Source organism: Oreochromis aureus, linkage group 18 (genome assembly GCF_013358895.1).
Source record: "Oreochromis aureus strain Israel breed Guangdong linkage group 18, ZZ_aureus, whole genome shotgun sequence".
Lineage (NCBI taxonomy): Eukaryota > Metazoa > Chordata > Actinopteri > Cichliformes > Cichlidae > Oreochromis > Oreochromis aureus.
In genome coordinates this window covers 600,680-627,094 of record NC_052959.1, presented here as the reverse complement: position 1 = coordinate 627,094, position 26,415 = coordinate 600,680, and the positions used below count along the sequence as shown (strand labels likewise).

General features: G+C 45.7%; 1 protein-coding gene across 10 annotated transcripts; it reads left to right on the top strand.

The window, feature by feature from the left end:
• The first annotated feature begins 696 nt into the window (after positions 1-696).
• Positions 697-26,415, top strand: depdc5 (DEP domain containing 5, GATOR1 subcomplex subunit). 10 transcript variants are annotated; one of them, XM_039601625.1, is made up of 44 exons: positions 707-930; positions 1,017-1,142; positions 1,361-1,429; positions 1,509-1,596; positions 1,689-1,735; positions 3,060-3,145; positions 3,218-3,301; positions 3,383-3,432; positions 3,595-3,664; positions 4,171-4,249; positions 4,323-4,384; positions 4,513-4,582; positions 4,855-4,927; positions 5,000-5,103; positions 5,194-5,268; positions 8,416-8,550; positions 8,630-8,691; positions 9,005-9,078; positions 9,558-9,627; positions 9,722-9,758; positions 9,842-9,962; positions 10,123-10,343; positions 10,424-10,624; positions 12,227-12,362; positions 12,451-12,542; positions 13,805-13,864; positions 14,720-14,876; positions 15,343-15,503; positions 16,095-16,215; positions 17,599-17,766; positions 17,896-18,118; positions 18,561-18,697; positions 18,851-18,941; positions 19,138-19,200; positions 20,607-20,704; positions 20,956-21,033; positions 21,366-21,498; positions 21,830-21,929; positions 22,021-22,275; positions 23,829-23,998; positions 24,751-24,922; positions 24,999-25,059; positions 25,823-25,905; positions 25,979-26,415. In XM_039601625.1, the coding sequence occupies exons 3-44, from the start codon at positions 1,372-1,374 to the stop codon at positions 26,275-26,277; spliced, it is 4,725 nt and encodes a 1,574-aa protein (XP_039457559.1). In that variant the 5' UTR covers positions 707-930; positions 1,017-1,142; positions 1,361-1,371; the 3' UTR covers positions 26,278-26,415. The 10 variants fall into 10 exon arrangements, 9 of the variants coding, with proteins under 9 accessions (XP_039457564.1, XP_039457563.1, XP_039457562.1 ...); XM_039601626.1 differs by having other exon boundaries at positions 14,693-14,876; positions 22,021-22,215; XM_039601622.1 differs by having other exon boundaries at positions 14,693-14,876.

Here is a 26,415-nt window from a genome sequence, read left to right as displayed (position 1 = left end):
AGTACGTACTCGCCGAGAACGCACGGGAGTACGTACCCGCCGAGAACACGAGCACGGACTCGTGGGATGTTTCTCAATTCTCAAGTACGCGAGCACGGACCTGTGATTTGTACAGTCGGAACACCTGCGTACGTGATGATGTCACAGGTCCGGAGGTTTTACTGCCGTCCCCTCCTAATTTAACTGTGAGTAACATGTTATGAAGCTTAACTTTAATCACAGCCAAACCGGTTTACTCAGGAACAAATAAAACACTGAAATGAACCAAACATTAACATTTAGAAGTGATCTAAGTGACTTATATATCATTTTTAACCTCAGTAGTGAAACCTCTATTAATAAAAATAGTGTACATGTACATACGTGTACATACCTTAATAAAAACAAGCAGGTGAGATGTTAGAACGCTTTTATTTTTATTTTAGTGGACACTCAATACTATAGACAGCTGCTGGGGTTTCTTTAACCTGAGTAGAGAGAAGTCCGCGAGCGGGGGGACGATGTGCCGGGAGTCCGCTGTTGAGTTTTGGACGAAATGCATTCTGGGATATATAGCTGTCCCAAGTCTACACTGATGCATGCTCGATAAAACGGGCGGATCGAGAACACATCCGGGACTTTTTCGCGTTCTCGGCGTGATGCGTACTTCGAATTGGAACAGTACTTGGTCTCCGACTGATGACGTTTCACGAGTACACGAGAACGCAAGTACGCACAAGTACGCATATTGATAAACGCCCATATATATATTTGTGTTGTCAAACTGTGTTGCACTTTCCGGGAATCTAACACTCGGATTAATGCGCCTAAAAAAGCGAAGCCGGAAATGAGCGCAGTTAGTCCTCTTGTTTTTCTAACACGCTCTCTGAGCTGCCGCGAACCAATCGCATCGCTCGTTTCCATGATATGGAGGAAGTTTACAGAGTGCAGGTAATAGTCACACGACTGCTACATATGTCTGCGTAGAAGCAGTAGTTAAAACTGATCTGAATTGTTTGGATGCCTTTTCATTGTAGGTAGTTAGAGCAGCCTTGGTGCTGTAAGTTGTTAGAGCCACTTGTCGTTTGCTAGGCTACAATGCTATCACCATCTGTGGACAATCTGAGCTGCTGGGAGTGAATTGTTGGAGAAAGAGAGTTCAGGTACTTTTTTATTCGTGTTCACGTGTTTATGTCTTCCTTTAGTGTTAAGTAGTCGTTAAGACCGTTATTGCACAAGTGTCTTTAAGTCCTGCTTGGCAGCTGCTTGCTGGTCATCACGGGAAACTGCCATGCCAGGGTCAATAACTTCATATGAGTCAGAATTCAGCTCTCTCATTGGTTTGAGATGTCACTGATGATCTCGTGGTTTTGTTTACCAGCCGGTTAAACCATGAAGACCAGTAAGTCGTATAAGCTCGTGCTGCACAAGAAAGGTTTCGGTGGAAGCGGTGAGTAGAGACTCTTCTCCGTGTTTGTTTCTCTGCAAAGATTTGATTGCTTTTTCAAATGAACTTATCCTCCGAACAGACGACGAGTTGGTTGTCAACCCAAAAGTTTTCCCTCAAGTCACTTTGGGGAATATAATTGAGATTGCACATCCCACCGATGAATACAGGTGAGATTATGTAAGATTGCTGTATTTTTATAGGATTAAGCATTTGCCATTGAAACTATAATGTGGCCTTGTCCCTTTTGAAATATTCCCAGTCCCCTCCTGCTGCAGGTGAAGAGCCTAAAAGAGGACCTACAGAAAGGTAATCTTAGGTAGCAGCGTGTTTGTGGTGTTTAAACCTTTCATTTATTCTTTATAAGATAAAACCTGATAGCTTATTCCTGCAATACACAATATGATTGACTTTTGTTTATGTAGTCATTTCCCTTCTGGTCTCAAACCAGGGAAACAGCTATTTCACCTCCGCTCCCTTGAAGCCAGCTTTTCTCTGTTTTTGGGCTGAGTGGGACTCACAGCCAGAGCTGTGTGCCCGAGGGTGCCGTCTGATATCCCCGCTCACTCACACGTGTAGAGGCAGGATTTGAATGTTTGGACCAGTCTGAAGCCTGAGCTTTACCACCTTTTTAGGGTTTTTGTGCGGTGTTTAAAAACAGCACTGTAAATGAAAATGTATTTCCAGGGCTCCTTTGGCCCTCATGTCAGCTTTCATTCTTGCTGGCATTGTGTGTTTATGTATCTTTCAACAGTGCCTGTTGTCACTGAGTTCCAGTTCTCTCTGGTATTACATGGCTTTTGTACAATAAATCGAATAAATCCCAAGTCTTTGAAACAGCTTTGAAGTGTGCTTGGGGTCCTTGTCATGTTAGTGTATGAACCCATGAGCAGTCAGTTTCAGTCCATAATGGATTGGTCGACCTTCTTGCTGAGACTGTTGATTTTCGCACCTGGTAAACATCAGTGTTTAACTGGGTGCAGTGCACCTGGTATTAAAAGCTTTTCCAGCTTTTGTCTGGACATAATCACAAAGATGCTGGTGGCTGGTGGACACACCCATCCAGAGTTACCTTCTTCCTGTCACCTACAGTTCAGCGTTTGTGCTCCCTGGATGTTTTTCCAGGCCTCAGTAATGACTTCTTGGCAACTGCTCTTCCCTTCAAGCTTTGTTTGTTCAGTCATCTGCTTGTAGACATTCTGGAGACCTTGTCAGACTCTGAACCAGTTATCTCTACCTGAAGGTCAGCTTCATTACAGCTGTAGTGCATGAAATCTTGAGGCACCTGACCTCTGCTTTCCTTTCCTGCCTCTTCCTTGGTGCATTTTGTAAGTGCACAGTCTCTGCAGCTGACTCCAAAGCATACTTGACCACACTGTGAGAACACTTAAAGACCACAAAGTGCTTTCATGTGGACTCTGTAACTATGTAATGTAACTATTTTCTGCTTTTGCCTTTCTATTCTTACTTTATTGTACTCAGGCTTTAGTGTTTTAATATTTAACTGTCATTGTTTGGCATGTTTTTAAGGACTCGAATGTTATTGGCAGAAAGATCATCAACATGGGTAAAATGATAGCTCTGCCTTACAATCTAATGAAATTCAGAGGATGAACATGTTGTCGTTACACAGAGACGATCAGTGTGGACCAGACTGTAGCACAGGCCTTCAAGCTGCGTGCATACCAGGATGTCATCGTTAACATCGTCGACCCTAAGGTACGTTCGCTCTGAGTGCTCCTCGGCTCCTCCAACTGTGACTGGGACACAGTGTCTGTTTTTTCCTGTCAGGACGTAACGCTGGACCTGGTGGAGCTGACGTTCAAGGACCAGTACATCGGCAGAGGAGACATGTGGAGACTGAAGAAAAGCCTGGTGGGCCATGTGAACATCAGGTCCATTTGAATGCTGCATGGGGTGTAGTATTTAAGTTTGCTGTTCTTTGGTTCCTTCCAGGTGAGCACATGTGCTTACGTGTCCCAGAAGGTTGAGTTTGCAGGAATCAGGTACATAAATAAGATGACTTCACAGCTGTGTTTATAAGGGTTAACCAAAAGGATGAGTCATTTTAGTGTTAGTGACATTTACACATTGAGTCTTCTTTGTTCACGATGGTAAATGAAGTGATCGCAGAGTTTTTCATACTTAAGATGTGTTTGAATCTTCAGAGCTCAGGCCAGTGAACTGTGGGTGAAAGGAGAGAAGGTGACCTGTGGCTACATCAGTGAAGACTCCAGGGTAAGTGGAGGAAGAAGATGCTGATGCAGCGATCTGTCAGTACCTCAGCTAAGGATTACCCTAACCCAAGAAAGACCCTGTTACATTGTTTTCATTCACTCAACAGTGTCAAAATGTTCCAAAGACGTTAACATTTCATTGTAATAACTAAGAATATCAATAAAATAAAGTTCTCACTGAAAGGTTTGAGCTAATTCAGGCCGTCCCCGGTCCTCCACCTCCTGCATCATTACTTTACTGACTAAAGGGCTAAAAGTGTAGAAAGTAAATTCAGTGTGTTTTTAGTGTTTTTCCAGACTGTGGTAGGTTGCTGCATACTTTTATCCTTGTACTGAATAGGACAGATTACACCTGAACTCAGACTTGAGAATGAACAAGCAACAAATGTTGTGTTGGTAACTTGATTTGCTTTTTTCCATTGGATATAAAAATTCGTCCTCTGGTATGGAGGAAAACGATGTGTGCCACAAACGTGTTCTCCACCCATGCTTCCTACTGTGACACAGGTGGTGTTCAGATCCACGTCTGCCATGGTTTACATCTTTATCCAGATGAGCTGTGAGATGTGGGACTTTGACATCTATGGTAAGATTATTTGATGTTTTTGTTTTTAAGGCGAGCTTTTCATGCCGTGTCTGATCCGAGTCTTTTCTCTTAGGGGATCTCTACTTTGAAAAGGCTGTCAATGGTTTTCTGTCTGACCTTTTCACTAAGTGGAAGGTTTGTGCTTTTCTTTGTTTGCATGCCCTGTTTTTGTTAGCGCCCTGCTGTTTCCTCTCAGTGACCATATGAATGATTCCCCACGCTCCTGATGTCATGACTACCTAACATGTTTAATCCCAAACCAGGAGAAGAACTGCAGCCACGAGGTGACGGTTGTACTGTTCTCACGTACGTTCTACAACGCCAAAACATTAGGTCAGTGTGAGCTATGTGAAATGTTTTGTCAGTCTTGTTGCACTGTTGGAGATTTCTCTTTTTTTCCTGACTGCTTAAAGTGAATGTATAAAGTAACTGCTCATGCAGGCTGCTGTGGTGGGGAAGCCCTCATTCTCTTGTTATACGTGTTCCTCCAGGTGTTTGTTTTTGTGTGTAAGCATAACACAAGAACATTTGCTTTAACATGTGATGTGTGTTTGCTGGTAAACATAAATCTGTGCTGAAAGAGCGCAATGTCTTATTTTCCTCAGAGGAATTTCCGGAGATTCTTAGAGGCTCCATCAGACAAGACCACGAGGGACGCTTCTATGAAGACTTCTACAGGTAAGAATCCCAACACGTGTGGCTGTCAACAAAAGGGCGGCCTGTGAGTCTGATTCTAATCGTCTGGGTCAGGGTCGTAGCTCAGAATGAGAGACGGGATGAGTGGACGTCGATGTTGGTTACTATCAAGAAGCTCTTCATCCAGTATCCAGTGCTGGTGCGACTGAAAGAAGCAGGTAGTGATCTGTGTCCTTCACCGACTCGTAGATCTTTGCATTAGTTCCCATTCACAGTCTAAACCGTGTGCTCGTTCACATTCGTCACAGATGCTTTTCCTGTCGGTTACAACTCCACTGCTGCCCAAGGCAACTACCTGGAAGCCATTAACCTGTCGTTCAATGGTAGGTGCTGCTGCAGCTTCCCTTAAATTTCTTAAACATTTTGTTGTCATTTAAAGGCACTGTGCAGGATTTTGATGAAACTAGTGTGTCCTCACACAGAGACAGTGTGGATTATCATTAAGTCACAGTGTCCTGGGGAGGTGCACCACAAACTGGTCTGCAGCCATCTGGGAACCAGCAGCTGTGAGGGCAAAACTGTGTATTCACTGACCAGATGTGAGATTCAATTCAATGTTATTTACACAGCGCCAAATCACAACAACAGTCGCCTCAAGGCGCTTTATATTGTACAGTAGATCGCACAATAATACATACAGAGAAAAACCCAACAATCATATGACCCCCTATGAGCAAGCACTTTGGCGACAGTGGGAAGGAAAAACTCCCTTTAACAGGAAGAAACCTCCGGCAGAACCAGGCTCAGGGAGGGCGGGCCATCTGCTGTGATTGGTTGGGGTGAAAGAAGGAAGACAGGATAAAGACATGCTGTGGAAGAGAGACAGAGATTAATAACAGATATGATTCAATGCAGAGAGGTCTATTAACACATAGTGAGTGAGAAAGGTGACTGGAAAGGAAAAACTCAATGCATCATGGGAATCCCCGGCAGCCTCACGCCTATTGCAGCATAACTAAGGGAGGATTCAGGGTCACCTGGTCCAGCCCTAACTATATGCTTTAGCAAAAGGAAAGTTTGAAGCCTAATCTTGAAAGTAGAGATAGTGTCTGTCTCCTGAATCCAAACTGGAAGCTGGTTCCACAGAAGAGGGGCCTGAAAACTGAAGGCTCTGCCTCCCATTCTACTTTTAAATACTCTAGGAACAACAAGTAGGCCTGCAGAGCGAGAGCGAAGTGCTCTAATAGGGTGATATGGTACTACAAGGTCATTAAGATAAGATGGGGCCTGATTATTTAAGACCTTGTATGTGAGGAGCAGGATTTTGAATTCTGGATTTAACAGGAAGCCAATGAAGGGAAGCCAAAACAGGAGAAATCTGCTCTCTCTTTCTAGTCCCTGTCAGGACCCTTGCTGCAGCATTTTGGATCAGCTGAAGGCTTTTCAGGGAGTTTTTAGGACATCCTGATAATAAGGAAATAAGTAATAATGAACTAGTTTCACTCTGAGACAGGATATTTCTAATTTTAGAGATGTTGCACAAATGGAAGAAAGCAGTCTTACATATTTGTTTAATATGTGCATTGAAGGACATGTCCTGGTCAAAAATGACTCCAAGGTTCCTCACAGTGTTACTGGAGCCCAAGGTAATGCCATCCAGAGTAAGAATCTGCTTAGATACCATATTTCTAAGACTTTCAGGGCCGAGTACAATAACCTCAGTTTGATCTGAATTAAGAAGCAGAAAGTTAGAGGCAGTGTTAGAGATGTCAGTCACCAGTGTTGGTCAAGTTACTTGAAAAAAGTAATCAGTTACTAATTACTGATTACTTCCCCCAAAAAGTAATCCCGTTACTTTACTGATTACTTATTTTCAAAAGTAATCGATTACTTAGTTACTTTTTAAAAACACGATTTACAACCTGAATAGGTGATAAAGCGATAGATCTTTCAGCCCAATTCTACTTTTTCTGCATAATCCATCATACAAAATGTAATCAAATGGAAACGTCTCTTTTTAAAACTTGTTTTATTAGTTTTAATCTTTTAACTTTATGCATCAAGCAAAAACTTAATTATATGCAACATTCTCTGACTGGAAGAAATTTGTTTAACATTTAAACCTATTTTCTGCACATTCCAGCACATAAAATAAAATGTTTTTGTGTTTACACTCACTCTTTCAAATAGATGCAAGTAAAACACAGCAGAAAATAAATAAAATCAAAGACTAGCGGTCCTGTTGCTCTATTTTCACCTGTAAAGCAGGACTGGGGTAGGCGGAGGTTTACCCTGCAGCGGTCAGTGGAAGAATCCGCGAGTTTCTCTGTGAATTTCCCATTACGTCATAGCGCACTCGCTGCTTGCTTGGAAGTTTAGGGGTTTTTTCGCTGTAAAAAGAAGTTTTCTTCCCACGCACAACGGACACTAATGTTTTTGTCACTTTTTATGGAATCAAACTCAAAGTAAGGTCAGTACTTCCACGCTTTAAACGCTGCATGCTACACTCTGTCCCGCACTTTCGATATATTATGATCTGCACACAGCTGTTGTCACGAACGTCGCACTCGCCACGCCACTGTCATGAGACGTTCTCGCAAAAAAATCACGGTTTTAGTAACGCAGTAACGCAGCGTTCCTACGTGAAAGTAACGGTAATCTAATTACCGTTTTTGCAATAGTAATCCCTTACATTACTCGTTACTTGAAAAAAGTAATCAGATTACAGTAACGCGTTACAAGTAACGCGTTACTGCCCATCTCTGTCAGTCACTAACATGAAACGTGCTGCTGCTCTACAAAACCTCCCTGGAATTGCTTTGGTTGGTAACAGCTGGCCATTGTGTGAATGTGATGCCGATTGGTGCAAACAGCAGTGAAACTGTGAGAAGTGCAGCACAAATGGAGAACATTGGCCTGCAAAGTAAAAGCAGCACCTGTTAAAACGTAACGGTTGTAAGAATAAGGCACAGCTTTGCAGATGAACATGCACTTTGTGAAGATTGACTACAGCTGGTGGAGTAAGTGTTTGCAGTTACATTTTTCCCTACCAACCTTCTTACCCCCTCACTTTTCTCTGTCTTTGTCTATACTTGTCACACTTGAATGTTTCAGATCATCAGTCAAGTGTTTACTGAGAGCAGAAGTCAATGTAAAGGAACAAATCCAGCTACGACTCTTATGTTCTCTTCTGGCCTTCACAGAGAGGTTCAAGACACTTCCCTTCCCTATGAGTTTTCAGACCTGGGTTCTTACATACATCCCTCTCATTTATGCAGTTTTCAGATATATGTGATTAGAAACAAAAATCTACACACTTTGTTCTGTGTTTACAAAGTGAATCTGCAGCTTGATGGACTCGGTTAAACAAATCAAGCCGATGTCTTTTAGAGCTAAATGTCCTCCTCAGGCTGGTCTGCTGTGGTATAGTAACACAAAGAGTTACCTGTGCACCTGTTCTTTACTATCAACGACCGAACACAGTCTTTATCTCAGAGATGCAAAGTCAGAGTCACCATTGTTCCCCTCAGTGTTCGACAAGCACTACATCAACCGTAACTTCGACCGCACAGGCCAGATGTCAGTGGTCATCACACCTGGGGTGGGAGTGTTCGAAGTCGACCGCCTGCTCATGATTCTCACCAAACAGCGAATGATCGACAACGGTGAGTGACTGTGCAAACACAGCATGCTCACCAACAAATAATTAGACACTGTGTTACAGTTACAGTTGTTCCCTTTCAGGTATCGGTGTAGACTTGGTGTGTATGGGGGAGCAGCCACTGCATGCAGTGCCATTATTCAAGGTAGGTGTGTGTGTGTGTGTGTGTGTGTGTGTGGGTTCATACTATCCTGGTGGGGACCAAAATCTGACATTTACTATACTGGTGGGACTTTCTGCACCGTGGGGACTAAAGTCCAGGTCCCCACGGTGTTGAAAGCAATTTTCACACTCAAAATGTGGTTTTAGTGTCAGGGTTATGGTTATGGTTAGGTTTAGGTTTAGGTTTAGGGTTAGGGGCTAGGGAAACCATTATGTCAATGAAGGTCCTCACTAAGATGGCTGAACGGGGTTGTGTGTGTGTGTGTGTCCCTGATGCTCTGTCAATCCCGCTGCAGCTACACAACAGGACAACACCCGGAGACTCTCGTGTGGGTGACGACTACAACCTTCCTCACTGGATCAACCACAGGCAAGAGATGATGACTGATGACAGTAATGCTTTTACTGGAGCTGATACAGTGCCAGTAAGAAAAGATTCAACCCACTCAGCGTGTTAGACCGAGTGGTTGGTAAACAAAGACGAATAATATCCTTTTCACAATCACCAACAAATGTTTGCATGAAGCTCCTGACACCTGTGTTTTGGAGTTTTCATCTCATTTCTTCGGTGAAAAAGCTCCAGACTGAGTAATATTGTTGGTGTCTGTGCTACCACGGCCACAGTGAAAGGGTTAAAAACAACAGGTTCCTGAGATGAGTCCAGCCTTGGCCTGACCACGGCCCCGTTCACAAAGACTGAGCAGAAGCTAAGTGTGCTTGTGTCCTAATGTGCAGAATAACTGTAACTCTCTCGAAGCCTCTGTGTAAACTGCTACGGTTGAATTGAAATGACGATAAATGCCGAGGTGGAGCTGAGTGATTGAGTCCCGTTTTGCTCCTCGTCCACAGCTTCTACACTTCCAGCAGCCAGAACTCGTGTGGCTCCTTTACCCCTCGAATTAAACTTGCTGGCCATAAGGTACATTGGCATTATGTTACTCACAACATTGTTGCTTGGCCTGAAAAATTGTGTTTCGTGGTTAAAAATCTCATTAACTGACCCATATTTCTAGCTTCAAGCAGAAAAGTTCAAGAGCAGCAAAGACCACAGTAAGTGCTGACCATCGATCTCTCTGCTGTTTCTTTGGGTTTTTGAAGCAGGAGTCCGATGCTGACTTTGTCATTTTTTCCAGCGCTCTGTGTGCCAAAGGACTGTGATAACGCGCTGCCCATACAGGTGGACTACGACGCCTACGATGCTCAGGTGTTCCGACTTCCAGGTCCTTCACGAATTCAAAGGAGCACTAACTTCAGGTAACTGACTGCTTTTGTGGTTTTTGGAGGTAACGGGTATTTAGCACTGTAATAATAACAACATACCCATACAGATCAAATTGAACTGAACAGCACACTCAGATGTTCTCTGTTCTGACCCCTCAGCTTCGTTATACAGTAGCAGCTGCTTATCTTTCAGAATGGGTCGAGACAAAGAGAGTGGGAGGAAGAGCTGGGGCTCAGTGGACGTCAGCACCGGCATAGGTGCGTCCCCTCCGGTTCGCTCAGGAGGTCCCGACGAACAACGAAGCCTGGCCTCTGATGACAGCCTGGGTCCCGTGTCCAACATGCTGCTAATACCCCGGATGCCTACTGCTCAGTATGAAGTCAGCAGTTCTTTGGGATACACCAGTACCAGAGGTACATTCCTCCCAGTTTGCACCTGCAGGGGTCGCCGTATAAATATTTCATTCCTTTTCTAATCTCATTGTGTCGTTCAGACCTTTTAGAAAAGATGATGGACTCTCAGCGGGACTCCAGCGCCCCGGGGAGGTTCACAGTGGGAAGTGCCGAGTCCACGCTGCACATCCGGCCGGGAGGTTACACTCCTCAGAGAGCACTCATCAATCCCTTCACCCCATCCAGGATGCCCATGAAGCTCACGTCCAACCGCCGCCGCTGGATGCACACATTTCCTGTCGGTGAGGTTTTACACAGTCTAGAAAACACACTTTGGTTCACAAAGTGTGGAATTAATTTATCCCAGCACACTGCCAACATTTATTTATGAAGTTTAGTAGTGTTGCTACACACACGAGGGGAAAAGGTGATGAAGGCTGAAGCCCCTCTGACGTGGTGTCAACACTAGTTCTGACTGAGATGTAAAGTTTAAACAGGAAAAAGAAAAAGGCCATGTGGAGCTAAACCAGCGCCAAAACATCAGTGCTAACATCTGCCTGTGTGTGTCCAGGTGCATTTACATCACTGAGCTTTATAATTAGTGCTTAAACAACAACAGTGAATCTTCTTTAAACTGGCAGGTGGGGAGTTTGTGGCAGTTCCTGTGAAGGATACTGTGGGATCAGCTCCCAGTTTGGGTTCAGGATTACACTGAAAACTTTCATATGTAGCCGAAAGGTAACACTTATATTATATCGAGCCCACATCGTTCAACCAGTTCACAGCATCATCCACCATGCAGGTGGACTGCACAGGAGCATGTATGCAGTGTCCACAGGCTCCCTGCAGGCAAACCACAGTAGCATCCATGTGGGCTCAGACTGCTGTGGGCTCAGACTGCTGTGGGCTCAGACTGCTGTGGGCTCAGACTGCTGTGGGCTCAGACTACTGTGGGCTCAGACTGCTGTGGGCTTTCTTACTCTGCTCTTTGTACTCTCCCATTGCCTGCTCATGCTGGAGGAGGTCTCTTACTGTTAAAAGGGAGTTTTTCCTTCCCACTGTCACCGAGTGCTCGCTCACAGAGCGTCTCTCTCTACTGCTGTATGGTCCTCACCCTGACTGTCCCTGTGAATCAGCACTACATAAAGTTAAACTGAACTGAATCTCAGTTTTGTATGAGTAACAGGGTGATGAGGTGTAGTGCTGACAGTGTTTGTCCACAGTTTTCTCAACATTAAGGAGCAGAGTGACTCATTGTGCTGATGGGAGTAGAAGGTTTTACAAACATCACATTTCTGAGCAAAGATGAAGCTGAATTAGATGAAGAAGATGAGCTGAACTATCAAAAATACTAATGCAGTGTAAGCTTAGATTGTATGCATTTCTCTCAATTCAGACTAAGGAGGCACTGCTGAGAGACTCAGTGTGGTTTAATTGGACCCCATAGTGACGTGTTGTGATCTCGTGTGGGAGAGTCCACCGCTCTGTCCTGTGCACCTTGTACCATTGGGCTCGATTATCAGTTTGAAAGACTCAGTCAGAGCTTTGACGCTGAGCTCCTTCTGGGGACGTCTCCCTCGGACCATCCAACTATTGTAGCACATGATAAATGAAGCAAAGAGCTGTAAATCCTATTTATTTAATGATATTTAAATATTCCAGTAAAGTTTGTGTTTGAGAAGTTCCCAAAAATACATATTTTAATATTTAAAGTATTAAATGGAGAAGCCGGTGTTCCAGCTGTCCAAGCAGTGTGTCGGTGCTGGCTGCATCCATATACCAAGGGTTTGCTCGCCCAGATAAACGGAGTAACCTTCTTAGATTATCTAAATGGCAAAGGGCCAACCACTGATCCCTGTAAAATACCCGATCCAGTGAGATTTAGACACACGATGGTTCAACAGGTCCTTCTGGGGAGGCCATCCAGATCCATCATCAGACCAGGCAGAACATGGCGGAGCTGCAGGACAGCCAGCAGAGAGATCCCGCCCACACCTCTGCGGAGCTGCTGGAGCTCGCCTATCACGAGGCCACCGGACGGTTAGTCACACTCACCGGGCAAACGTTTGTTCCATAAACAAAGCCCCGGCACACGTGATCAATGCTTGTTTCTGCCTTTTCATTTAAGGCGAAGCGCCTCCCGCCAGCCAGGAGACAACGGCCTCTATCCCGCTGGAGGAATGGAGGAGTTCACTGGAAGCCCGGGGAGCAACAACAGTGGTGATATACCTGCTGAAGCCTGAGCTCTTATCTTCAGTGCTCCATTAAGCTTCACCTGAGCTAGCACCATCAACATGCATTTTAGGTCCTTTGGACCAGTTTATCCAAACTGAGCAGAAAGAATCTGTGGCAGTGAGCCGGAGGGTCAGGATTTCGTTTGGAAAATCTTCTAAGACAAAAACACTATTGTAGAATTTCTTAGTGTATAATCTGTTTATTAAAAAGCAGTCGGATACAGAGCTGCTGGGATCTTTCTTTTTCCAGTTAAAAGAGCCCGCTGAGCGTAACACTCCCACACGTGTGAGCTGTGCTCCGGTGCCTTCATTACAGATTCATTCTGACCGTTTAGTTTCAGAGCGTTCTCATCCCAACGCGTCATACGGACGATGTGTCACGGCCCGAGGCGCGTCATAGTAACATGGAAGCTCCGCTCCGCGGCTTTCTGTTTCAGCCCGACCTTAACCATAACGTTAGATTCATTCCAACCCGCTCTCATGCCTCTGAAAGCGTAACATACGGACGATTTGTCACATGGCGTCGGCGTGTTACGTGTTGGGATCAAAGGCGTATGTGAGTGGTGAGGTTTAGGCTACGCCCACACTAGCCCGGATAGATTTGAAAACGGCGTTTTCATCTGAAAACGCTCCGCGTCCACACGTTTTTCAGTCGTTTTCACAGAGGTGTGCGTCCACATTGAAACGGATGAAAACGCTTACGTTCCCGTCCTGCGCGTGCGTGAAAGCGAGTGAGGATTAAAGAATCTGCAGCACGTACAAACTGATATTCATCTTTTTTAGGGCTGTCAAAATTGAGAGCAATCAAAACAGCGGAGTGCATTTTACAGCGGTTATCTTTGTTTAATTGGTCACATGACTGCATCACATGACTAAAATGCGTCATAAGTCTGTGTTTTCGAGCCTCCACACTGCGACGGGACAGCTGCGTTTTGAAATGTATGCGTTTTCGAGAGCGTTTCCAAAACGCTGCATCAGTGTGGACGTAGCCTGAGTGATCGCATGTGTCACAGTAAAGAACCTTTAGAGTCGCCCTCTGATCGATGCTCGTCCAGCAAATCTGTACCCAACTACTAAAACTGACAACTCTCTGTATGTTTTTAGAGTTTACATTTGAATTTCACTTTTTTTCCACAGATTTTATTTTAATGACTGACTGTAAAAATGTGTGAAGCCACCTCTGTATGCTGCTGTGTGTATTTTGGTGTTTTCACATGCAGGTAGTAAGGATGTCTTTGTTGTGCACAGGAACTTTCACCAACCGCAGCTCCTCATTTCAAGACTTCTCTGCCACTGGTGCCGATCCCAGTAAGTTCCAGTTGACTTTACAGAAATGAAATGGGACCAGTTGATGAGTATTGCAAATTGTTTGAAAACTGCAGGTAAACTTTGGGATCATAATGACGTCCTGATATTTAAAATCACCAAACTGCCACTAAAGCCTGAGTTCCCTGCGAGGGCTTTGGCAGGCGCGTTTCTCCGGGGTTGGCAGATATAAACGACGCTCACAGGTCACGTGACTCCGGGTTACCCTCTCTCCCTGTCCTACTGTTTTCTAGCTTTCTCTCAACACTTTCTGATGACGTAGCTGAAATTAATTCACCCTCCTATCGTCTTCAAACGCCATGACCTACTGCTCTCTGCAGCCGTGTGTATGTGCTGTTGTTGCATGGCAGTGCCTTTGAATCCAGGGTGTTCACACCAATCTGTACGTTTGCATGAAGGGATTACTCTGCTGCAGTACACTTCACGCCTTTGCTGAACTAAGAACACATTTTTCACTTTCTTGTGAGTGATGCCAATCACAGCCTGACCGTCACATGACCACAATCTGCATGCGTGATCACTGCTGCACACCATCAGGCCCTCGGGAGGATCAGGCCACTGAAAGTAACGCATTTCTTGTTTTTTCTTCCCCTCTTTTCTACTCTGTTTTGTTGTTTGCACCTCCTCCTTTATGCTTTCTTGTCCATCCTTGTCTTCACCCCACCATGCTCCTTTATCCTTGCCCCCCACATTTGTACCACTCCACTCTGGGTACCTGCATTTGTCTGTGCTGCGGGGATTGGTTTTTTTTTTTTTTTTTTTTTTTTTTTGTGTGTGTGTGTGTGTGTGTGTGTGTGTGCGTGTGTGAAGCCCTGCTGCTATCTGCACCCCCCACAGTGCCCAGCTTCTGCTGCACAGTGGGAGTGGACTGGAAGTCCCTGACCACACCGGCGTGCCTCCCACTTACCACGGACTACTTCCCTGACCGGCAGACGCTGCAGAACGACTACACCGAGGGGTGCTACGATCTGCTGCCGCACAGTGACCTGGACAGGTAGGCTCTGTCCTACGTTTCAGGTTATGACCCAGACGAGTCTGAACCGGCTTCACTGGTTTACAGCTCTTATGTACACGAGGACACTTTGGGTCATTAACAGGGTGGATGTGTAAGTAGAGATGATATGCAAATGCTCTGTGGAGAGCGCACAGGAGGAGTTTGTCTGCTGTTCTCACGCTCCTAACAGGCTGTCTGCTTTCTTCCTGTCCATGTTTGCAAGAACAAAGAGCAGGCAGTCTGGATGTTAGCTATCTGCTCAGCCAGCTGTTTTCAATAACAGCACCACTAATATGAGTGTCCGGTCAGTTCTCATTACGTATAATGTTCCAGTCCACACAGACGTGGTATAAAATAATAACTGAGATTATCGCTGGTACCTGGTTAAAGAAAAAATTCCAGGTTTCCTGGTCTACAATCATATTTATGAAAGAAGATACGAACTCCATCTTTGTTCTCCTGTCAGGCGTGAAGATGACGTTCCCGTGATGAGTGCATCTCAGGTGTTTGAGGAGTTCATCTGTCAGAGGTTGATGCAGGGCTACCAGATCATCGTCCAGCCCAATAACAGAAAACAGCAGCCCGCCGTGGCCACGCCCCTCGGCAGCAGTCCCCTGTACTCCAGAGGTGAGAGAACTCTTTGTAATCTCTTCTCATCATCATCATCATCATCATCATCATCATCATCATCATCATCATCATCATCATCAGTTTGAACAAACACAGAGGACGAATAAGCAGAAACAAATAAAGCAGCTGCAGCCGTGTACTTTGTAGTATTCTTCAAAGTATTTGTTTTACAGTTGAAAACTGAATTTCAAAGTATTGTTTTTTTCAGTTTTTAGAAGAAGGCTGGCTCGAGGTATGTGACAGTACCAGTTCTGTTTTTAATCACTGGATGGTGGGTGCACGTAGCGATATTGAATATTGTTCTTTCCAGCTGGACATGATGAAGAAAACTGTTGTCATAGCTTTACTGTCAGAGAGCAAAGAGACAGAGCAGCACAGTCACAGGTTTAGTCCAGTCGTAAATGAAGAGGAAACGATGTTTCTTCCCTTTGGGCTACAGCTGCACTTGGTTATCTGTCAACACTCAACCTTCAGTCATAATAATCGTATAACAGATGTCAGTGTGCCAGCTGTGGTGTCTGGCTCTTCTTAAAGAGAAACGCCAGATGTTTGTCACTGCATGCGACCTGATTCTTCTCGTGTCTTCAGGCCTGGTGTCTCTGCGTCGAACAGAGGAGGAGGAGACCGTTTACTGGCTCAGCATGGGCCGCACCTTCCACAAAGTCTGCCTCAAAGACAAGATCATAACTGTTACTCGCTACCTGCCAAAGTGAGTGCACCCGACCCAAATACACCAACACAAGAACCAGCAGCCGTGTCCTGTCAGAGCATGGCTCTTAGGCTACGTTCACACTGCAGGCGAAAGCGCATCAAATCTGAGTTTTTTGACCCTATGCGACCCATCTCCCATCATGGTATGACCGTGTGAACGGCACAAATCCGATCTGGGTCACTTTCGTATGTGGTACTGAATCCGATACATATCCGATGTTTTAGAAAGCGACTGCTGTTTGAACGGTCATGTCGCATTAAATCCGTCTTTTACGTCACTGACACAAGACAGACGCCAATTATCAGCGCCGGAGAAGACATCGCGAACGCTTCCTGGCCATCCAGTGTAGATGTCAGTGAAACTGTTGGGAAGACAACGTGAACATTTTATTTGTACTGTATAATCTGCAGATTCTGACAGAAATATGCAACTATCCTTTGAAGCACCGCCTCTCTAAAACAGCAATAAGGATCATTATTAGGTTATTTACATTATTATGTAAATAACAAAATAACTTAAAGCAAAAATTGGGAAACGTAAAGTCCGAAGTCTTTATATTAAGGGCCATCAGTCAAACAATACTGTTTGGTCTGGGTCTAAACAGAGCGCGTTGTGTGTGACGTCTTCTTTTGCGCATGCGGGCCACTTTGAGCGTTCACACTAGAGCGCGTTTGATGTCGCATTTTATTTGTAGTGTGAACAAGCAGACAAAAAAATCCGATTTGATCAAAAAATCGGAATTGAGCATTAAGACCTGCAGTGTGAACGTAGCCTAAGTCCTGTGTAGGCCTGCCGATGCTAACCTGTCCCCCCTCTCAGGAACCGTACCTGGAACCAGACTGTGACACACTGACGTGTAGAAACACAGAAGCAGCAGCAGCTTTTATTAATAAGTAATGAGAAAAAATCGTTATTAATTGGCTAAAAGCCAACTTTACTTTTTTGTAGATTGAAGTAGTAGTTGGAAAAGTAATCTGTTACTAGTAAAAGTAATGCATTTAGTGGTTGAAATGAACTGAATGTAATTGTTGGCTGAAGGCAGTAATTACAGTTGTTACTGTATGTACGATGGAGGTGACGGAGCTGCCTGAAACAGAGAGCGGGCGTGGTGAAAAACAAAAGTAATAAATGAGTAACTAAAAGTACAAAAACAGGTGGCTGCGACTCGAGGACACTTTGTCTAAAGTGAGCAGTTGATAATGAAATGTCTGAAATGAAAGAGACGAAGAATCGCTGGCTGATGTGATGTGTGGAGACATAAGTGAACTGTTGTGTTAGCATGAATACCGCGCTGAGCACGGGCGTCTAAACTCTGAGTAATAGTTACAAAGACACTGTGTAGTAAAAGGAGACACTGGGAACCAGCTGTGTGTGTTTCAGGTACCCGTATGAGTCGGCTCAGATCCAGTACAGCTACAGCCTGTGCCCTCCGCACTCTGATGCTCAGTTTGTTTGCTGCTGGGTAGAGTTTGGACACGAGAGACTGGAGGAATACAAGTGGAACTACCTGGACCAGTACATCTGCTCTGGTGGCTCCGAGGACTTCAGGTAGCAGTGCTGTCAGGCTCACTGACAGCACGCACACTTTACTGTCCTTTTTACTGTAGAAGCACTTGAATAACTTCCCATATTGTGTATGTAATATGTGTTATAAGTGAAACTGTTGGCCCTCCCCAGTTTGATTGACTCTCTCAAGTTCTGGAGAACTCGCTTCCTCCTGCTTCCGGCCGGAGGAGCTCGGCGGGTGGCGGATGGGGAGGGACACTGGGACGTTTATGGGGAGGGAGCGGCTGCTGGAGCGGGTAACAGCGGGGACTGGGTCCTGTTGGACGGCTTCATTCGTTTCCTGGAGGGTCTCAACCGCATTCGGCGACGGCACCGCTCTGACAGGATCATCAGGGTGAGACTTTCCAGCAGCCGTGTCATTCCTCCTCTGCGCACATCGTCTATTCACTGATTCCTATTTCACACTCCTCTGATTTACCTCAGGTCTCAGAAACAACAGCGCTCACAGCACTTTATCCTGATGATTACTGCTGTGGAGTATTTCTTATAATAAACTCATGTGTGCCGTGGGTCTGCCAAACAAAATATTCAATGCTTACAGACTGTGGGCTCTAGTTTGACTGTTTTATTGCACGATGTGTGGCATCAAAGTGCAGCTCATTACAAACCACTGATGTGTGTTTAACCCGTCTATGGCAGTGTGAGGATCAGGAGTGAGAATGAGCCCAGAAGGACACACGTGTCTACTTTTACTTTGAAGTTATTGAAGACTTTCTGACTGAGTCCAGTGTGGTGTTGGCACTGACGCATCGTTTTCTTATCTGTGCAATATGCAGCAGAAGAGTGCGCCCCTCAAAGGGCTCCAGGTGACCAGCCCACTCTCTCCATACCCCACTGAGCCTGTGGCGCCACCACAGGGCAAGAAAGGCACGTCGGCCTTATCAGCCCTGCTGGAGATGGAGCAGAACCAGAAGTGAGTCCTCCCCTGGGACATGTGGCTGTCTGCACTTTTGTATCCTGTTCATGGTTCTTCACATAACTTTAGGATTCGACTATATAATTATTCTGTTAGTGGATTGATGTGGTGGAGCGTGTCAGTCTTTATAAATGTTGTGCTTGGTGTCAGGACACTGGAGGAGCAGGCGAAGCCCTCGGCAGCCGTCAGTGACCCTGCAAATGTGACCACAGCTCCCACATATGTAGACAGTCCCCGCAAGGTGAGGATGTTCTGTGCGCCCGGCAGAGCGCGTCGTTTTGCTTCGGCGCTGAGCTTTTGCAGACACGTGTGCGTTTATGGTGCTTTGGTGTGGAGCTATGTTTTCTTTTCTTCCATGTGCTTCCTGCCATAATCTGTTTGGTTCCTGTTGCTTTGGGTGTTTGATCCTGGGTTGTGTTCTTCCTGTATGCTGACAGGACGCTGCCTTTATTTTGGATTTTATACGTAGCCCTCGTTCCTCCTACATGTGTCACTCTCAGGTTAGTAACAGGGTTGCTGGGTGTGCATGTGTGTGTCGTTTGCTGTGTCACAGTCTGTGGCTTTGCAGCAGTGCTCGTTCACATGTAGTGATGTTTGCTGAGACATCCTCGCACTGGGATCACGTTTGTTTGCATGTTTTATAGCTACTTATTGCTAAAGCATTGAATCTAGTATAAGATTATTAATAATCCAGTGCAGTATTGTTTCTACTGGTTTTTCTTCTGCGTTCTGCATGGTCCCACTATCACTAACATCTTCAGTTTCTCAGGGAAGCATTGAAGCCCTGTCCTGTTTGCATGATCGGGGCGGGCCTCACATGTGGTGCCTGCACATGCAGATGTTTGATATTGTACACATGTATGCACACATGTCTGTGTGATGCAGCTGTATGCAGATGTGTGCCTCACCACATCCGGTGATATGTTACGCTGGTGCTTTCCATTAATGATGAATGTATAAACAGAGTCACAGAGAGACCAGGACAAAATACAAACTAGGGGTGTCAAACGCGCGGCCCGGGGGCCACTTGGGCTGTCAACATTAACGTGTTAATCCGTGGTCACGGTTAACGCAATTAAAATTTTCAACACAATGAACCCGTCTCTAGCGCAGAATGGACACACTTTGTACAAACTGCCTGAAATGTGTTGACAGAGACATTTCAGGGATTTCGGGTCATTCTGCGCTTCAGACGGGTTCATTGTGTTGAAAATTTTAATTGCGTTAACCGTGACCACGGATTAACACGTTAATGTTGACAGCCCTAGTAGAAATCTCAGTTTCTACAGTTTGAAGTGACTTTTTCGTTCAAATAAGTTCTTGAAATGATTTAATATTAGGACAACATGAGCAGAGAGCACAAACATGCTGAGGGATTGGCTGTTAGAAAAACATTTGTGTTGTTTTACAATATTTGAAGATTAAAAAAACAAACAAAACTAGATTTTAGCCAAGCTTGTATCAAAGTGTCTTCAGTGTTCAGTTTTCGTCTGCCTCAGTTCTTCTTTTCCAGCTTAGAAACCAGAAAACTGTCATTTAGGCCACAGCTCAGGATGAGGCAACGTCGGCCACACAAAAACATATTTATTTTATTATCTACAGTGTTGTTGTTGGAAATGGACACAATAACTCCAACCACAGCGTGTTACTGTGACCTGTGAGCTTGTTTACTGCTTTCTCAGTACCTGAACACAAAGGTAGCTTTCCATCAGCCACTGAAACACACTGGGAATGACATCCTGTCTTATCCTGTTATGGGAACAGATGATTTTGTGTTAAACGGCTCATTGCTGTGCAGATCCACACCAACCTTTGTGTCGGTGTGGCAGAGGCTGAAACCACCAGAGTGACAAACAGTGTGTAATGTGGGAAACCTTTGTGACATGAAACGTGTGCGACTGTGTAGCTGGCGGCGGAAACGAGCGAGGCTGCAGACCGAGGAGTTCAGGCCGGAGCAGCAGCGCAGCCTACTGGAGACGCTGCAGCCTGCAGCACAGACGTCAGGTGATCTGCTCTTTTATCTACTCGGATACTTTTGAAACATTAAGATCATCCAAGTTTTCCTGAGGTGACTTTAAAAGTCAACACTTGACACGTGGACATAAAAACAGTTTGTAGAATATTTGAGTTTGTCGTTAAATTGAGATTGTTGTTTTTAAGGTGTGGCTCATGTAGAGGAAACGCCCACGATGTTTTGCATCATTATCGTGACTTCAGTGTACGGAGCTGATAAATACTCACTGATGTGTTCACAGTGGGCAGTCTGCAGGAGTCCTCTCTCTGTCCTCTTCCTCCACACTCATGGAGATCCTGGAAGCGATCAAACATCCCACGTAAGATTCCTTTTTAATGTGTTTGTCTCCTGATTTGTTTGGGACCACTGAGTCCGTATGATAACAGAGTAAAAACATAAGCTATGAAAGATTTGCACATATATCTCCCCGTGGGTCACTGCAAGCAGGAATGGCCAAAACTAAAGTGCTGTGCTAATTTAAAGTGCTTCCAGGGATAAGATAAAAACACATCTAACATACTTCAGGGTTCATGTGGGCCCTCGACGTCTCTAGATGAGATCGGAAGAACATTTCTAACAATCTTAACTTCCAGATGGAAAGTGGTTTCCGTCTGCTCTCTGCAGTGATTTGTCTGTGTGGTTGTATTGCAGGACGGGTGTACAGCTTCTCCCAGAGCAGAAGGGCCTGCCGCTCAACTGCTTTATCAGCGCAGAAGTGGTTCATTGGCTGGTCACTAATGTGGAGGGTGTGGCCACACAGGGGATGGCCGTGGATATCATGCAGGTAGGACTTCCATGTGATAACTTTGATTTTTGTTCCTGCTGATTAGAGTGTGAGTCATGACTGCAGTGTAGGCCACGCCGTTAGTTTGCAGCCTGTATGTGGCTCCAATAGTCAGATACAATGTAGCAAAGCTGTTTGTTAATCCACGGTCCGAGGGTCTGCGCTGCATCAGGAAGGAAAGCCCCCGTCGTGTTAGCTCAGCCAGGCTGTGAAGAGCCACAGCAGATCTAAGCTGGTGCTTTAAGCTTGCAGCCACACCCACTCTCCTCTTTCCATGTTATCTATGAATGTATGTTGTGTGGAGTCTACTCAGCTACTGACTTTTATGTAGAAAATGTTGGATGAAGGTTTGGTGACCCACGCCTCAGGAGAAGCCATGCGCACCTTTGTCTATGGCTTCTACTTCTACAGGATAGTGGGAGAGAAGGATGGTGAGTGAGCAGGCACACGGACAAACATCGTTTTAACTACAATACACATACAATACGAATACATTTTAAACATGTGGTTATTCTCATATAGACGTTTCCCCTGTAGGCGCCACCCCCCAGCTCTCCACCGCTGCAGGTGGGGGCTGGTCCACTGCAGCCCTAGAGGACTTTACCCTGTTCCAAAGGAAGTGGTTCGAGGTGGCCTTCGTGCTGGAGGAGCGGCGCCCCTGCGACCTCCCGGCCTTCCTCCTGCCCTGGCTGCCCAGCCGGCCAGCTTCCTACGCAAGTAGGCACAGCTCCTTCAGCCGCAGCTTTGGAGGACGCAGCCAGGCCGCTGCATTGCTAGGTACACCCAGCCTGACCCACACCGCAGAGGAGCCGTGCCCTCCTGTCTAATGCAGTCTGATGCAGATCATACTCCAGCCTGCCTCAGGGGGCCGGCTGAGCCCAGCATCCAAGTGTCACCAAAGGCGAACGGTGCATTTGTTTAGGGATGTTGGTCCAGTGCTTTGGCAGCCAAAGGGAAATCCTGAGTGACTTTAGCCTCTGATAGTTATTTAGGATTTGATTATGGCTGTAGAGTTTCACGGGCCTACATCTGCTCAACTCTGCACCCTCAAGCTTTTGGGCTTGGATGCATCCAGACTCGTGGTTTTCAGTTTGTACAAATGTTCTTTCTTCCTTCAGTTTTTGTAGCAGCAGTCCTCTCGACTACATAAACAACGGTAGTAATACAATAAATCGACCTGTGCAGGTGACTGTATGAAATCAGTGGCCCTGATACACAGTGTGCTTCTGTAATACAGTTTCTTCTTTGCATGTATTGAAAGTTTTTGTAAATTAACAGAATATCATATGATGCTGTTGATTTGGAGCACCCAAAACTGAAAACAATGAGCCTACATATAAAACCCACAGACATAACATCCAAACCTCATTTACCATCATTCATATTTGTCCCTGACATCGTGCTCACCCTGCGCCGTCACCGACACAGAGATGCAGGGCTCAGCTGGCCTCACAGTGGCCTGTAGATCTGCATGGGACAGCTGGTGGTGTGTTCTCCAGTGCATGCACAGTCCCTGTAGTTATAGTAGTATTTATGTGATCCAATAGCCCCCTCAGTGCATGCTGTGTGGTTAGTGCAGAAGCAGCAGTAGTTGTACTGGTGGTGTGGTGTCTCAGTGCATGCTGTGGTGTCAGTGGCTGTGGTTTACTAGTGCTGTGGTGTGCATTGTGCTCACCTGTCCCTCTGCTGCCTGCACTCATGCTTGCTTCTTGCTTCCTGCAGCCATTAAATGCATCATTTGTTAAAACGTTGCTGTTTTGCAGCTGGACTGGCTTAAATTTGTCATCCAGGAGCTGGAATAATGCAGACTCGTACCTGGAAACATGAATGATGGTGTTAGCATAGTGATAAAGCTGGTCTGAAGCATAAAACAAAGGCTTGGTGTTTAATGACAGGTGCCAGTTTGCAGTCTCATGACACAGTCACAACCTCAGATCTGCTGGTTCCTGTATCTGTGCAGCCGTGTGCACTAAAGACAAACAGTCCACATCTGGAGGTTCAGTTTTACATATAATTATTCAGAATTAATAGACAAAAATAATATATCAATACATTAGTTGCTAATGAGTGCTGGCTCACATGTCAACAGTGGACTGTATATGCATACTTATTCAAAGCTGTAATATAGAAAACAAAGACAGTGTTTCTTCTAAATCACTGATGGTTCTAAGTGTCGGTCAGCCACAAACCCAAATGTAGATCCAACCTTGGAGGATCTTCCATGAAGCCGTCACCAGCTCTGCTCTCCATCATGCCATCAGCCTCTCCTTTTCTTTGCTGCTTTGTCTCCCGTCTTCCTGTTTTCCCACCCTTGTCCACGTGTTCTGTAGCTGCTACAGTTCCAGAGCAGAAGACGGTCACTCTAGATGTGGACGTCAATAACCGCAGTGACCGAACTGAGTGGTGCAGCTGTTATTATCACGGCAACTTCTCCCTCAACGCTGCCTTTGAGATCAAGCTGCACTGGATGGCTGTCACTGCTGCAGTGCTCTTTGAAATGGTAAGCACGTGTCCTGGTTCAAACCACCTGCAGTCAAACCCAGTGTGCCCGTCCTTCCAGCACAGATTATTCTAACGTCCAGTTCTCTCAGCACCTTAAAAAGAAGGAGAACATTCCTGCCAATCAGATTGTCACACAGTACAAACTGTGTGGCACAGCTCTGTTTAATGTTTGGTGTGCACAGAGGGAGAGTACACATACAGTGTATGTATGTCCTGTTGTTGTATCCATCATGCAGAATAGTTAGAAACATGAATGTTGCGTGAGAGCACAGATACATTTTAATGTTTTGGCTGTGGGAGTCAGGACCAGAGAAAGTTCAGAGGAGATGAGACAGAGTATCACTTTGTGTTCAGCATCTTCATGCATTATGTGATGGCTGAACCACACCAAGGGGGGAAACGAGGCCGAGTTTGCTTCAAACAGGTAAAGTGTTTGTGCGGCTGTGAACACAGTGACGCACTCGGCTGTGGAGAGCAGCCTCTCTGTGGTCCGGCCTCCATCAGAACAGCTGCCAGCTGTAGGTCGTACGTTTGAGCTCCACAGAGAACGGCTACAAACACACCCGCCGCACTGGAGCGCAGTACATGAACTACAGTGAAGGGTCCATCACAGTGTGACAGATTTACTGCTGTGCTTTGAGAGTGTGAGAAATAAAGTCATCATTTTAAGAGCCGTCAGGCAGCCGTAATCTTAATATGAGCCCAGAGGAAGTATCTGATTCACAGGTTTTAACGGTCACTGTCCATCAGGTCCAAGGCTGGCACAGGAAAGCGGCGTCCTGTGGTTTCCTGTTGGTCCCGGTGCTGGAAGTTCCTTTCGCTCTGACGTCCTGCCTGTACGGAGACCCGCTGAGAGCGCAGCTCTTCATTCCTCTGAACATCCACTGCCTGCTGAAGAATGGCAGTGACAACCTTTTTGAAGGTTCCCACCTCTCTGAACGAGTCTTTCATGTGTATCCGTGTGGCTCAGTGACAGCATGTGTCGTGTCATCAAACAGGGTTTGAACCGGAGACGTACTGGGACAGGATGCAGCTCTTTCAGGAGGCCGTCCTCTACAGGTTGTAGTCACTGTTTGCACTGTGCTGTCAGTTACACATGGAGAGCTGCGTTAGCATTAGCGCCAAGTTCCAGGGCTAAAAATGTAAAGAAAGGAGAAAGTGTCTGAAGTTTCAGCTGTTCTGGACTGCCTCTTGATAAGCCCCTGCATTACTCCACACATGCTTCTTCTGTGATCTATTTTAGAAATACTTCACATTCACAGCTTTAGATTCATCTCTGGCTCATAAATGTTCATTGTTTCTTTTATTTTCTATTATTCTATCGATCTATGTCTTTATCTTGTTTGAATCTCACTTGTAAACTTTGGTTAACCCTGTTGCGCGCTAACTTGACATTGACGTTGGATACAAGCTGATTAGCTTTAGCCGCTAACTCCGGCCTCGTCTCTAAACATGGTTACTTATGGCTCTAGAATGACAGACAGCCATGAATCTAAATGGACAGACAAGAATGCATGATGGGGCTGCTTCCATCTTTTGGATACAGTCTATGGCAAAAATACAGGAGCTGAAACGATCAGAAGCTGTGTGGAAGAAAGACGAGGCGCTTCCTTCACGTTATTTTACTGGGAGGTTTGTGCTCTGTGGCAACGTGAAGCCAACACTCATCGTGTCATTCTACATTTACAATGTTGGTGCTTGAGTCGTCAACTCGGCCCCTTTCCTGAAATCAGACTTTCAGTTTAAGTGTAAGATTTTCAGTTTAAAGTTCTCCATCATGCTTCACAGGACGTTCATGTGAACACTCTACTCTTTCTACCAGGTTTGGCTTTGTGCATGACAAGTTTTCTGCTTCCACCTTTAATTTCCCGTCTGAGAACAAGCCTCAGTACATCCACGTCACAGGTTAGTCACGTCACAGCGTAAAGACCCGCTCTGTTTGTCGGAAGCTGACCACTTTCACCGCTTTCTGTTTCAGGCACCGTGTTCCTGCAGCTGCCGTACGCTAAGAGGAAGTATTCGAGCGGGCAGCAGCGCCGCCGTAGAAACTCCACCACCTCCAACAGCCAGGGCCCGTTCGGAGGAGAGGAGAGGGTGGGCTACTACTGGGCCTACAACACCATGCTGACCAAAGCGTGGAGAACCGGAGTGCTGGGCGACGAGCGGCTGGCAGACCGGCTGCTCAGAGACTTCACCGACTTCTGCGGCAACAAAGACAACAGACTTCAGAGCTTCTGGGACAGCTGCCAGGAGAAGATGAACGCCAGCGCTCCCTGACAGCACCGTTAAAGCACTGTGAACATTTGTCTGAGTCTGTCCTCGCGCTGTGTCTGCTGAGGACGCTGAGAGCTGTTCATTACTGCTGCTGCTCTGCAGCCTCAGACACCAGCAATAAAACTACAGAATTCAAGCCAG

Excerpts from the sequence above, each read along its gene's own strand:
- depdc5 (XM_039601623.1), top strand. The coding sequence starts at position 1,372 with ATGAAGACCAGTAAGTCGTATAAGCTCGTGCTGCACAAGAAAGGTTTC. Across the intron at positions 8,692-9,004 it reads ATGCAGTGCCATTATTCAAG|CTACACAACAGGACAACACC; the intron begins GTAGGTGTGTGT and ends ATCCCGCTGCAG. Across the intron at positions 10,625-12,226 it reads GATGCACACATTTCCTGTCG|GTCCTTCTGGGGAGGCCATC; the intron begins GTGAGGTTTTAC and ends ATGGTTCAACAG.